The sequence below is a fragment of the Nipponia nippon genome, unplaced genomic scaffold (assembly GCF_047370975.1).
Source record: "Nipponia nippon isolate SJK-2023a ecotype South Korea unplaced genomic scaffold, ASM4737097v1 scaffold_1, whole genome shotgun sequence".
Taxonomy (NCBI): Eukaryota; Metazoa; Chordata; class Aves; order Pelecaniformes; family Threskiornithidae; genus Nipponia; species Nipponia nippon.
In genome coordinates, this window is record NW_028262290.1 from 101,835,935 (window position 1) to 101,850,303 (window position 14,369).

The 14,369-nt window shown below is 39.1% G+C and overlaps 1 protein-coding gene across 3 annotated transcripts in view; it reads right to left on the bottom strand.

Annotated features, from left to right (window-relative positions):
• The window catches only part of DCDC2 (doublecortin domain containing 2), a 72,433-nt gene that overhangs the window by 39,866 nt on the left and 18,198 nt on the right, over positions 1–14,369 (bottom strand). For all 3 annotated transcript variants that reach the window (XM_009475397.2, XM_087764896.1, XM_087764887.1), the window contains exons 3-6: positions 9,041–9,117; positions 8,796–8,927; positions 2,588–2,734; positions 1,488–1,542 (exon numbers count right to left, since the gene is read on the bottom strand). In XM_009475397.2, coding sequence (XP_009473672.2) covers positions 1,488–1,542; positions 2,588–2,734; positions 8,796–8,927; positions 9,041–9,117 — 411 coding nt within the window. The remainder of the gene's footprint in view (positions 1–1,487; positions 1,543–2,587; positions 2,735–8,795; positions 8,928–9,040; positions 9,118–14,369) is intronic.

Genomic DNA, 14,369 nt, shown 5'->3' on the forward strand with positions numbered 1-14,369 from the left:
GGTGTAGCTGCATGAACAATTCATCCCATTTTAGAACTTGCCCACTGGAAAGGACTTCCATTCTGCAATGGTCATGGTCAATTCTTTTCACCTCACTGCTGAAGCTAAAAGGTAATACTATATAAAATTAAAATCTTTCAGAAAAATAAGTCCTGAACAAAATCCTGCATCTCTTTAAAAAATCCTGCATATATTATTATATTTTTATGTGATTCTTCTCGTTTGCACATAATCAGTAGAAATCAGTTCTGTTTAAAATATCTTACTTAAATACCATCTCGTTTTTACCATCTAATCTACCTTTTATCTACCAATACCATCAAATCTACCACTTATCCTTTCTCTACAGAGACAAATGAGGGCACGTCAATATTTCAGCCTCTTCTAATTCAAACTGGAGACTGTTACTCCCAAGCAGTAATAGTGAAAAAGTGTAGATATCAAATGGAAGCAAACAATTACATGATTTATACTGGTTCAAGTGTTGCATTAGGTATTTAAGAGCAGGAGTACATATTGCTGCCTCTTTAAGTTTTGATACTTGTTATCAGTGTGTGCTACAATCCCAATGGAATAAAAGTGAATATCAAATAATTTTCTGTATAGGCTGTTAAGTAATAGTAGAAGAGGCAAGAATTTAAAACTGCCAATGAGTTATATTTACAAATGCTAGAATTGCAAAGCTCACATTTTAAAAACAAACACCACTTGAAATAATGTTCTTTACTGAGATTTTATCTTGTACTGAATTTCAACAGAATGGAACAGAGACTTGTGTATTTTATTGCTTATTTTGTTTAGTGGCTCCAGGCTTTTTCATTTTGTAAACAGTGAATGGACATGATCAACTACCACAATTATAATGACAGACTGTGAGTCTGACTCTCCGCTGTCTTGTACTTGTACTGTAAATTGCACTTGTAAAGAATCGGTGCAAACAGATACTTATATTCTGATTTGGCACTGTTTTAAATCCACAGTGGACTCATTTTGTACACATATAAACAGCTATACAGGATATAAAGCAGGGAAGGCTCAAGCTCTGTACTTAATGGTTAGCTAGGGCAAAACACATCAGAAGGAAACTGGTTTAGGGCCTTATTCAGAGTCGGCATTTTCTGCAAGACGTTTTGTAAAAGGTCCTGTGTTTTTCCTTTAGGTGTATAATTTGAATAAATAATTTAACAAATAAAGAAAGATCGCTGACAAGGTTTATGGGAAAGACCTCAAGGCAGCAGTTGATCTTTGCTATGGAAGATTTTATAAAAAATAAAGCAGCCATTATTGCAATAATATTTTCTCAGATTTCTTTTGTCTAATTGACACTGCAAATAGCTACGGATTCATCAAGCTTTAATAAGCATACCACCAGGTGGCTGTGGATTTTTTCTCTTCAGATTTAATTAAAACCCAAAGGACAGGGACTTTCCATCTGCTGGAATTAAGCGAAATTAGAAACAAACTTTATTAGAGCACTTAATACTTACACTGCCTTTAGACTTTCGAGATCCCACAATCGGAGGTAGCACAGAGGTTTTGGAACTGCAGAAATAAACCATATCTTAGAATTGTGTACACTGTCACTATCATACACGCTATGCATCTATAACCAAGTCAGATAACACTAAGTTGGCTATGGCAACACAGTTAATTGTTTTATTCATTGCACATTTTACTAAGAATCACTCATTTCTGTTCACTAGGCTATATTTAAATGCATAATCATTAACTTATTCAAATACATTACATTTCCCCACAATGCATATTTTATATATGGAAAATTTGCAGAGTAGTATTCAGTGAATTACTATGTGAAAGATCCTTACAACTATTATAATGAAAAGTTCCAGCATTTTAATAAAATTCTGTTTACATCAGTTGATCCACATAGCTTTTCACTGTCCTTAAATTCCTTAGTTACAAATGCTGTTTCCCAAAATACTTTCAAATTATTCACATTGTCTACATTACACTCCAGTTTATATGCAGAATATGGGAAAAATTCTCTAAATTACACCAATTTGTGGGACAAATTTCCATTTCTTTCCATTTATTTCAATGAAATGGCCCCCAATTTTTATGTTTTCCAAAGACATTAAAAGCCCAAGTTTCTCCTTACAGAGACCAGGTTTAGGACTCTATTATGTGATAATTCTAGCCTACAAAAAATAGATCCAAACATAAAGCATTCTTAAGGGAGTATATATTCCACAAAACATTATGAAGCAGTAGTAGATCTAGATTGGTGTAGCTGCACCTAATCTCATTCAGCTGTACACATTTATATCCCAGAAAAAAAAAAAAATAAGCCAAGTAAAAAAATAATCCTTTCTCCGACACTAATTTTGTGATATATGATCAATGGCATGTTTATGAGGTGAAATAGTCTTCTGAATTTCCATTTTCTCTTTTTTTTTTGTTATCTCAACTTTCTCAGAAGTTGTCAATAAAGTTTTGCATCCATACGAACACATCTATCCATCCCTTGTTCTTCGAATGATGATTTGATGCTTTACTGGTGGTACTTTGTAAACAAATTGACACACAGAAGCACGTGAGAAGTATATCTCACGCCTATAGAACTTACCCCTGTGGCCTTCTTATTGTAGATTTGCTAAACAGCAGGTCACCATACGGCAACTTCTTAAACTTTTCTCTACCCACTGCAACATAAATTTGCCCGTTCTCCAAGTCTGACCCATTCTGAACAAGTTTTCCATCTAAAGTGTAAAGTCTGAAAAATATGAAAATGCTTAATATTATAAACCTTATCATTCCGTTAGGTGTACTAAGAGCATTGAAAGCTACATTAATCTAAACTCACTAAATCATGTTGAATTTGCAGATACGAAACCCAATAAAGTACAGTGGATATCATATAATGATCAGTCGCTGCATAACAAACAGAAGACAAGGAAAGAAAGAGCAAAATAATGACCTAAATAACAGTTTATATAAAACTAATGAAGTATGAAGTCCTATGACAGATTAAATATTCTCATAATTTCTAAAATGAAATAAATTGCTTTGTACTTAGAAGGTCTTTAACGGCTTTCCCCTTATACCTTGGAAGGGATCTATTCCATGACTTCCTGACCCCTCTCATACCAAGTTCCACTGCCCATCTGTGCTCTGGGCACTATGCAGTGATCTGGGAAGAACAGGGCATTCATGGCCCCACGACTGAAAACCAAGGACCTGTCCACCTAACACAGACCAAGTTGCACCAATATTGCACTTTTATTGTTATATTGTATAGATCACAAGGTTGGAACATGGCTGTACCTGGTGGGGTAAGGCTGGAAATACAATAATACATTCTAACAAGAAGCTGTGCATCTTAGGCACCTACAATACAAATAATTAATGTCTATTACACCAGGTAGATTTTTACCACAATAATTTCTGTTTGTACACTTTACCGAGAAGGAAGAAATGCATTAGGGACTGGGGTGGGGGGGAGGGGGCGTAATTGTAAATGAAGTAATCGTTGAGTTTATGATTTTATTTAAGGGTGGTCAAAACAACGAGGAAGGAGGAAATATTCAATAATAAATAAGCTCTTTCCTATGAAGCATATTCCAAAACTCAACAATATTTATATTTAATTAAAAAGTTGACATTAACAGTTTTGCATTTAAGTCTTAAGTGCAGGAATGTCGACTTAATTGCCTTTCTAGAAGCATTCTACAGGAGCTACTATGTGTGTGATTCATAAATTTCAACACAATGCAAGGAGGTATAAAATGACATATACACCTATACGATGAAACTTTTAGGAAGAATATCAAGAGCCTTCCTTGAGAACACCCCTGACTTATAAAGTGCAAAAATTCTCAGTTTAATAGAGAAAAAGCTGCTGCTTAAATTCATACACATGGTGGCACAACCTTGAATAAACACAGAAAAAAAAAGATGCAGCTTATAGAACCAGGAATCACAGAATAGCTGAGGTTGGACACGATCTTTGGAGACCACCGAGTCCAACTGCCCTGTGCAGAGCAAGAGCAACTAGAGTAAGTTGCTCGGGGCTGTATCCAGCTGTGTTTTGGATAACTGCAAGGATGGAGACTCCACAACCTCTCTGAGCAACCTGTTCCAGTGTTTGATGATCCTTACAGTAAAAATGTTAGGTTTTTCTGCTGTTCAAGTGGAATTTCCTGTATTTCAGTTTGTGCCCATTGCCTCTTGTCCTGTCACTGGACACCACTGAGAAAAGCCTGGCTCCAGCTTCTTCACTCCTTCCCACCAGGTATTCATACACATTAACAACATCCCTCTGAGCCTTCTCTTCTCCAGGCTGCAGAGTCCTAGCTCTCCCAGGCCTCCCCACGTGACAGGTATCTTCAAGCCCTTCATCTTCGTGGCTCTTCGTTGCACTTCCTCCAGTGTGTTCATGTCCTTCTTATATTCCCCTCATGAAAGTACCTTGATTTTCTAGGTGCCTTCTACCTTGGTTTTCTAAGCACAAAGACTGAACATTCTCAAAGGTGAAACTGCAGCTTTTTAAAATCTTGATCACATTGCTGCTTCCTTGCAAAGAGCTATACTCCTTTGTACTACTCATATTTAATTTTTAGCAGAAACATTTCACAGGCATGCCAGCAATTTAAAGGGCAATTTATGTTTCACTATCACACAGACGACATCAGTTACACACAAACAATGAAAATAAAACAAGCAATCTAAAAATCAGCAAGAAGCCTATTTCTGAATTAATCTCACTGTGTTTTGCTAGATTACATTTTGCTTTGGGGAACTCAGGGGAAAAAACAGCAAACCAGTGTACCACAGTTTAAGAACTGTTTTATCTATTTGTATGGTGCTGTAGGTATATAGGGATACATACAAACATGACTGTGGGATTTGTTCCCAATCTTTCACTTCGCTTGTGTTTCAATATTATATTTAATTCTCAAAAGCTGTTTGCTTAATAGCACTACTGAAAATGTTATGGACAAATATCTGGCAGTCTCTAGTTGTATTTTTCACCCTGAAAATAATAACCATAATAACTGAATCAAACATAATCAGTCACTGAAGATGAAAGTGAAATTAAAAATGTATTTTAAAAAAATGGAACTTCAAACAAATAAATGACTATTGACTTAAAAAGCATCACACAGATTTTGTGACATTTACTTCTGAAGTCTTCTACCCACCCACCTGGCCACAACCATTCAAAGAAAGACCGGCTGGGTTCTCTCTGGCTAGTATTATGCAATAAAAATGTCCTTGTGGTCACTTCTTCTGGTCACTGGGGGATGACCCAGGGCTTGTCCTGTGGGATGTCAGTGGACTTCCATTTTCCCTCCTGAAGCCAAGCCAAAAAGTGGCAGCCAAAACAAAGCAAGCATACAGGCTGACAAGGGAGACAGCAAAGACACAACTTGCGGGACCAATTTCTTCAAATTCCCAGTTGCCCATGCACCAGGTACCTGCCCATCAGGTTGCTTTACCCCATCCTCATGCACAATCTGGCAAGCAGAAAAACTACTTTCTCATTGTCTTCTCTCTCATATTTCTTTCTTACATCCCTATTCTGATGGGGATGATCAACAGTTTTGTTTTTTTTTTTTAAAGTCACATGTGAAACTGCGTAAGACTTGGCAGCTTTGTATGTCTTTTAATAACATAGAAAAGAAAAACTGCCGTATACATAATGCAGGTTCTCGTAATTCCACTTATCCTTCTTTAATGAGAAATTATATCTTCTTAGCATCAGTGGTCTTTCAGAACCTCCCCTAATGCTAACACAGTTTCAGTAAACCCCAGCAATTAATATGTAACTTATTAAAGAACAACGATCACTTTACTAACGTATTTAATACGTATTTGTAGCATTTTAAGGAAAAGAAAATGAAAACTGGGTTAATAGAAAACCAGAAAAAGGAAAACATTAAATAATTCAAAATGTCATGTACATTATCTTATTTTTCAGAGGATTAAAACTGTGCACTGAAGCGAGCTTCTCAAAAGCAGTCCTAGCTATGTACAGAATGATTTATGCTTTCATGTACATCATTCAGTTTCACCAAGGAGTGACACCAAGTAATGAGAATAAAATGTGAAAGGTTTTTAGATTGCTAAACAACCTGAGAGCAGAAAGAATTGGTATGTTGTACACAGTTGTTACTTTGCTCTCTTCCAATTTACACTAGCTGAGAATCAGACCCAGAAAGCTTTAACACGTGTGTAGGTTTACTTTACTGCAAGTAAAAGTGCTAAGCAGCCAGATAACAGGAACAAAAAAACGCAAGGCTGAGAGGAAAAATTAGATGAGAGCTCATAGCCAACAGATAGCATTACCTTAATCTTTTATCATCTGGATCAGCTCTGGGAAGGCAATCAGAAGAACTGAAAGACTATTTTATCTTCACCGATTTGATAAAGATTTTGCAAGCTTAGCCTCAAACATTGCGTAGGCTGTGAAGAATGATTTTCTACAAAAGGCCCTTTCCCATTTGAGGAACAGATTTCTGTAATGTGCTCTGCATGGGGTAACACTGGAATGTCAGTAATTTGCCAGTACACACCTTGGCAGGCTGCTTACACTGCAATGTTTCTCATGGAAACTGCATAAATCATTTTGCTCTAAAACTTGCAACAACCACCAAATCCTATTTTAGAGAGCTTATTTTACATTGTAAAAGCCTTAAGGGACCGAAACTTACCTATCAAAGAGGTCACATCCTATTCCTGGGATACCACAACAACTCAGACCAGTCAAGCTACTGGAACTGGCAAACCCTCAACTACAACTTTGGTCTTGGCTCTTATTAGGAGGCTGAGCTGGCTAGCTCAGCACATCCTAGTCATAGCACAGGTCTTCAAAAACCAAAGAATCTATAATATTTTCCTTGAAATTGTTTGCCCCAGTGAATTTAAAGAACTATTAAAACCCGAGGATACTGAGGGAGCTGGCGGAGGAGCTTGCCAAGCCAACTCTCCATCATTTATCAGCAGTCCTGGTCAACCAGGGAGGTCCCAGATGACTGGAAGTTAGCAAATGTGACACCCATCTACAAGAAGGGACGGAAGGAGGATCCAGGGAACTACAGGCCTGTCAGCCTGACCTCGGTGCCGGGGAAGGTCATGGAGCAGGTCATCTTGAGTGCCATTACGCGGCACGTGCAGGACAACCGGGGGATCAGGCTCAGCCAGCATGGGTTAACGAAAGGGGGAGGTCCTGCTTCACTAACCTGGTCTCCTTCTATGACAAGGTGACTCGCTTAGTGGATGATGGGAAGGTTCTGGGTGTTGTGTACTTGGACTTTAGTAAGGCCTTTGACACAGCCTCCCACAGCATTCTCCTGGAGAAGCTGGCTGCTCACAGCTTGGATAAGTGCACTCTGCGCCGGGTAAAAAACTGGCTGGACAGCCAAGCCCAGAGAGTGGTGGTGAATGGAGTCAAATCCAGTTGGCGGCCAGTCACGAGTGGTGTTCCCCAGGGGTCAGTGTTGGGGCCAGTCCTGTTCAATACCTTTATCGATGATCTGGATTGAGTGCACCCTCAGTAAGTTTGCAGATGACACCAAGTTGGGTGGAAGTGTCAATCTGCTGGAGGGCAGGAAGGCCCTACAGAGGGACCTGGACAGGCTGGATCGATGGGCCGGGGCCAACTGCATGAGATTCAACAAGGCTAAGTGCTGTGTTCTGCACTTCGGTCACAACAACCCCATGCAATGCTACAGGTTTGGGGAGGAGTGGCTGGAGAGCTGTCTGGCGGAAAAGGACGTGGGGGTGTCGGTCAACAGCTGGCTGATGTGCCCAGGTGGCCAAGAGGGCCAATGGCATCCTGGCTTGTATCACAAATAGTGTGGCCAGCAGGACCAGGGAGGTGATAGTGCCCCTGTACCTGGCACTGGTGAGGCCGCACCTTGAGTACTGTGTTCAGATTTGGGCCCCTCACTACAAGAAGGACATCGAGGTGCTGGAGCGTGTCCAGGGAAGGGCAATGAAGTTGGTGAAGGGTCTAGAGAACAAGTCTTACAAGGAGCAGCTGAGGGAGCTGTGGTTGTTTAGCCTAGAGAAGAAGAGGTTGAGGGGAGACCTTATTGCTCTCTACAACTACCTGAAAGGAGGTTGTAGCAAGGTGGGGGTCAGTCTCTTCTCCCTAGTAACAAGGGACAGGATGAGAGGAAACGGCCTCAAGCTGCGCCAGGGGAGGTTTAGGTTGGATATTAGGAAAAACTTCTTCACCGAGAGGGTGGTCAAGCATTGGAACAGGCTGCCCAGGGAAGTGGTTGAGTCTCCATCCCTGGAGGTATTTAAAAGACAGGTAGACATGGTGCTTAGGGACATGGTTTAGTGGTGGACTTGGCAGCGCTAGGTTAACGGTTGGACTTGATGATCTTAAGGGTCTTTTCCAACCTTAACAATTCTATGATTCTATGATTAAAAGGAACACGGACTGCATCTATTATTGCACATTCCTAACATTTTCACCAACTTTACTGTGCTCATTTATTTTATTCTGACATGTAACTTAATTATTAATACTAAATATATTGCATTACTATTGTATTATTACATGCCTGCTCACTAAATCTTTAATCAAGAAATAACAGTTGAAACAAACTGAGTTTTTTCTTTTTTTAAGTAGCAGCTGAAATGAAACCTGAAGGTTACTTGGAGTCAACGTATTTCCATTTTGTGGCTTTTTGATGTATTTTGATCTTCTTGTAGTGGAATTTCCCATGAAGCAGGAATTATCCATTATATCTACCTATGGAGTTTTAAAAACATATCTATGCATATCAAATGTATCTTGCAAATATTCAGCTTCCTAATACCTGTGAACAGCTCCACTTCTGAGAGTAACTTTTCCTGTAACCATTTCGAGAATATGATCCCAGTGATTCAGGGTTTTCCTGGGAATGAGGAGGCGCACTACAGGGCTAATAAGGTCTCCGTTAGCAATCAGGCTGAAATAAAGCAAAGTAAAATAATTTGGAGGAGCATTTTAAACAAAACTCATCTGCAGTTAAGATACCACGCCCCCCAAAATGACAGTTCACTAATTGAAAATTCTGCTTACAAAATAGTGTAGGGCTCCTGGAGTGGTTTTCGGAACCGTGCTGACACAGTGATTCTACTGTGAGTAACCGGCTTGACCTGCAAGGACAAAAAGACTTTGAAATTACTCGGTCTTCACATTGGGAAAGAGTTTGCCCTGACCACCACCAGCAAGGGGGGCAGCGTATCTGCAGAAAGAAGTTCCTGTTTTTAAAACGTGCATTTTATTCCATTCCAGTTTCATGTTCTACAGAGCATACATAATTACTGCTGCAGGTTCGCATACATGTTAAATAACAATGCCAAAGTATAGTATACCACAGTGCAGCATAGCACAACGTATGGTTTCCACTGAGAGTTCAGAACTGTATGGACATCTTTGGTGACTTCTCAGCTGTTATTCCTAGAGACACAAAGCAACACTCCCAAATGCTGTTCTTGCTTTCTTAGTCCTTACTGCTCATAACCATGGCCCAGGCAATTAAACCATCTTCTCTCTTTAACAATAAATGCTATCTCTAGGTCTCTCTGCTATTATGTAATAAGTACTTTTGCTCTTGTACAGGTCTTTACATTCAAATCCATTACTGATTTATAAAGGTTGCTGAATACTATCCTCATTTTAGAGCAATGATTCTATGATTCTGTGAAGTGAGGTGAACTGCAGGTTTTTAGCTCTCAGAATAAAATGTGGGCTATTTAATTCCCAGCATTATTCCCTGTACTCTTTTGAACAGACACTGCATGGAGGTCAGTCAGCTCAACATTTATGCCATTATACTGAACAGACAGTTATGCAATACTGCCTAGCTAAGATTCCCTATTGCATTTATAAACACACTTTTAAATTAAAAAAAAAAAAAAAAAAAGATAAAACCAAACTCCAGAATCATTAGGAAGATTTTTTTTAATTTTCCATAATTAGCAAATCAAAATAAGATGTAAAACCCAAACAAACATTCAAAAGTCACAGTATATGCATTAACAAGTTGCCTACATTTCTGAAAAACACTATAAAAGCTTAAAGGATTAAATAGTCAGCATGCACAGAGATATGCTTTCAAATAAACGTACAAAGTTTATTTAAACTGGCAATATTCCAGTCACTATGTAAAGCAGTCTCATGACGTGATCTGTTGCAGCTTTATCACACTCTGTGCTAACTTAACCAATACTTCTCATTTAATTTATGGAAAATGGTCTGGGCTCTAGTGCTTTAAGTCTTTGCATGGATTTTCACACAAATTCATTTAGTACTGACAGGACTGCTCTCCAGATCTTTCTCTTGTATATAATGAAAAAAGCAGGAGAGGCACCCATCCTACTAGATATTTCAAACTAGCTAAAAATTATTATTAAAATAATCAAATCTGACTTCCCACATAACCTAAAGAACCTCACACAGCAAATTCTGCACCAAGGACATAAATTCTGGAGCTAAAATAGCTCTCCTAGGGAAAAAGGAACCAACAAAACAAAAGCAAAACTGGCATTCCTTGATGTACAATCACTTCAAGTGAAAGTCAGCAACAGGTAAATCTGTTGAACAATACCTGTTCTCAATGTCTGCTAAAAAAGAAGCGTATCTAGTCTGAATTCAACTCACTTCAGCTTCTCGCCTTTCTCAAAGGCCGTTGTGAGCAGTGTAGCCCTCCCAATCTTCTGCTTTCTGAGAGACTCAGAGGATGTGACAGCCTACGCTGGGCACGGACGGAGGAAGGCAGAATTAGCCTTTGCGTAGCACAGAGACTAAACAGAAGCAATCAATCAGCAGCAGTAGGAGCATGATGACCTGAAGCTCAGTGCAAAGGGATATTTTGGCCAGAGACTTCTACAAGAGAGACAGCAAGAAAGATGTTACTGTTGCATTGTGCCAGCAGTGCTTGCAGACCAAGCTAGGAAACAGGCTCCTGGAATGGCTGGGGACCTTCCCTTTACGCAAGCAATTTACTAGGCAGTGTATTTACTCCTTAAGATCTATTTCATAGATACATATTTGCCTTGGCCTCATACGATGACAAATTTTATACTAGACTGTACATAAGCTATGCCTTAATGCCTAAGGTAATTGCAATTCACAGCCTTGCTATTAATTCCAGTGTGCTCTGCAGCAGGTGGAAGATTCACACCTACTACTACAGGCTTGGAAAGAGAGTAAGAGGTTGTTATCATACAGCTCATTAGGGGAGACAAATTTTTGGAGGTTGCCAAATAATTTAGGAGCTCAGCCATCCTTGCAAAAATAGTTAAAGCACATTTTTCAGAGCATAACTTGTCATTTATGTCACCTAAATTTGAGATGAAAATTTACTGAGTCTCTAGGAAGAAAAAGAAAACACACTTTAAACTGCAACATCTGAAAACATTTCTATTGCTGCTATCAGCCATTAAGGGTTATTTGCCCAATAAGCAATCTAATAGAGAGCTTCAGAATACAGAAAAAAAAGGGTAACTTTCTAAAGAGTGTGCTACTGAATGCTGAGGCAATACTGATTTCCTTGCATAGCATCAGGTCCTAATATTTAGGCTCCAAACATAGGTTGCATCTAAAATGGGAATGACTTGACTTAGGCTGCCCTTACACCTTTCTGTGTAGCTGCTAGTTTGCCAGGCTAAACCCTATAAAGTATTCAGTATATAACTAGTAAAGCCTTTATAGCTTTTTCTAAAAGTTGATTCCTTATCTATTCCTGATACTCACTTATGCTGTCGATACCTATGCTCAAGCTCTCACACACGCCAAACAGTCCATCAAACTAAGTTCTCTGATCCAGTCTGCAACACTCAGGTTTCAATGATCCACACTTTACTGAAACTAGTTAGAAAGCATTTGCTAAGCATAAAGGAGCCCTTTAGGACAGTCCCAGGTGTGCCCAATTATTTAGTTGTCCCTGCAAGCTGATTAAACCATTAATTTTGATGTAGGCTCCTCAGAAGGCCTTCATGTTGTTGCATGCAGCCCGGTCACTGGGCCCCTGAGAAAACAAGCAACCTGACAGATGTTAAGAGCTCATTTATTATTCGAGGGATTGTATTTCTGCCAATAATAGATACTGTGGCATCAGCTTGCAAGTCTGTCTTTTGGGTTACTCTCTCAAAGCGTCATTAATATTTCTGGCAGCCTTCAGTGGCCTAACATGTCAGCCCTGTTCTTAAACAAGTAAACTGCAGGGGACTGTAAGATGGGACCAGTTTGGACAGAGACTTAATATTTGTCTTTTCTACCTAAACATGTCCTAAACCAGAACAAAATACAATCTTGCGTTGTTTTGCTAAGCATGTTTAAATCAAATGTACCTCCTATATTAAGAGGTGAAAAGAACATGTTAGTGCAATATTATATTTGCTAATGTAACACCACAAAAATCAGTGCATGGAAACACTAAGATGACTATGACACTATTAAAACACCCACAAGTATTTAGCACAGTGCATAGACAAGAGCTCAGTTTCTGGGAGCTTGGAACAGAGTAGCCCAGACTAAATTAAGCAGATGCTGGACCACAGTGGCACAGAACTCTCTGAGGAGTCCTTTGCCATACCCGACATGAACAGCGGGGGCAAGCATACTGCATCTTTTCTTGGGGTCCCACATGTTCTTAGGCAGATGTTTAGGCTATCGCTGTCTGTCTGGAAGAGAGGGATAACTAACGTCTTTAGGACTCCTTGTCTCCTTGTACGTTTTACATCTGATCTGCTTCAGGGGCCAAAAGAAAGATAAACTCTTTATATTCATCCAGGACACAGGGACACTGATGCTGCAAATCAGAGAGAGGAAAGGAGAAAATAAGTATATAAATTATAAGAAAACTTAAAAAAACCAGAGGAAAGTGGCTGCACAGGGGTGCTGCAAATAACTGGTGTACAACACCTTTAATTCTGAATCTGGCAAGCACGCAGACATGCAATATAGTATAATATAGTATTCCACAATGCACAAGAGATAACTCTTACAGATGCCTAATGTATGTTCTGGCTACAACATAGTATATCGAGCTCTCCAAGTACAGCAGTGCAAAAACTCACCACAAGCTACCCTAGCCTGCTCTGAAGCCACTCTTAAAAAACAGTTTGGCTAGATCTATACTGCAGTGATTTAAAAAAAAAAAAAAGGAGAGAAAACAAACAAACAAACAAACAAACAAACCACCCTATACACCATTCTTCTAAGTAACCTAACTTTCCTGTTAATTTATTCTTTTTGGCACAGTCTTCAAGTTACTACTTCATAGAGTTTAGAACAACTTCTGTCTCACCAATGTTGAACTATTTATGGTTATGAAAAGCAAGCTGTACAATTTCAATATACAGAAGTATACATTAATAAAAGACCAAGTGCTCAGTCACTGTAAATCAGTCTATTTCCTTTGAAGTATATGGAGTTATGCCAAACCACCCCAGCGGAAGACCTGATCCAGGATTTAATTAAAGAATACCTGGTTCTGCTCCTATTTTCTTTGTAGGAGGTACCATAGCGTTTCACTGTCTGGAATAGCCTGACCCCTGTAGCACTGCAGAGTTACATATTAACAATGACATGGTCTTGAGTGAAAGTTTGTGCTTACATTAAGAGACCAGCATCACTAGCCCCCTAAACCCTTTATTTTCTTTTAATTTCACCAGCTGCATTCTCAGCTGATGTAAATCAGCACTTTCCCATTTATGTCAGCAATTATAAGGAGATTTACATTAATCAATGGTCTGGCCCTGTTATGATTTTATCTGTAAATTTCATACATTTTCAGTTTGTTTGAAAAGACCCATTTGAGGGCAGCTTCCATATTCTACTGACAAATGTTGCCAACATTTCATATTTGTGATGAGATACTCATCTGAGGTATTACATGACAACATACAGCAGCAACACAAAACACTTAGAGGAGGAAGAAGAAAGCATTATATTAGTTGAAACTCAGAGGGAACTTTAAGTAAGCTGGAGGCAATCAATCAAATGAGAATTTGCAAGGCAACAAGAGCTAAACACAGTTGGAAATACACCATGGGATCACAAACACTCAAAACCACCATAATTTTTACCTTTCTATTCTACAAAGAATATGTTATTTCCTACAGTGCTTCTTATACCAACAGCAGTGTGGATCTTTCTACCTTCAGAGAGGAGTTGCCACCTGTGAAATAACTTTGCAAAGCACCTTGCAGAGTCTGGGAAAAACAAAGCAGCTAAGCTCAACACAAGCGAAGTTCTGGGAGTGAGGATCAATCTGCAGTGTTTGAGATCTCTGTAAACACTCGAATTTCAGAACACATTCTACAGAGAGTCTCTTAGAGCCCAGCTTTCATCTTCAGTCGTAATTCCCTGTGGTTGAATTTGTGTTGCTGAATGTTAGCTG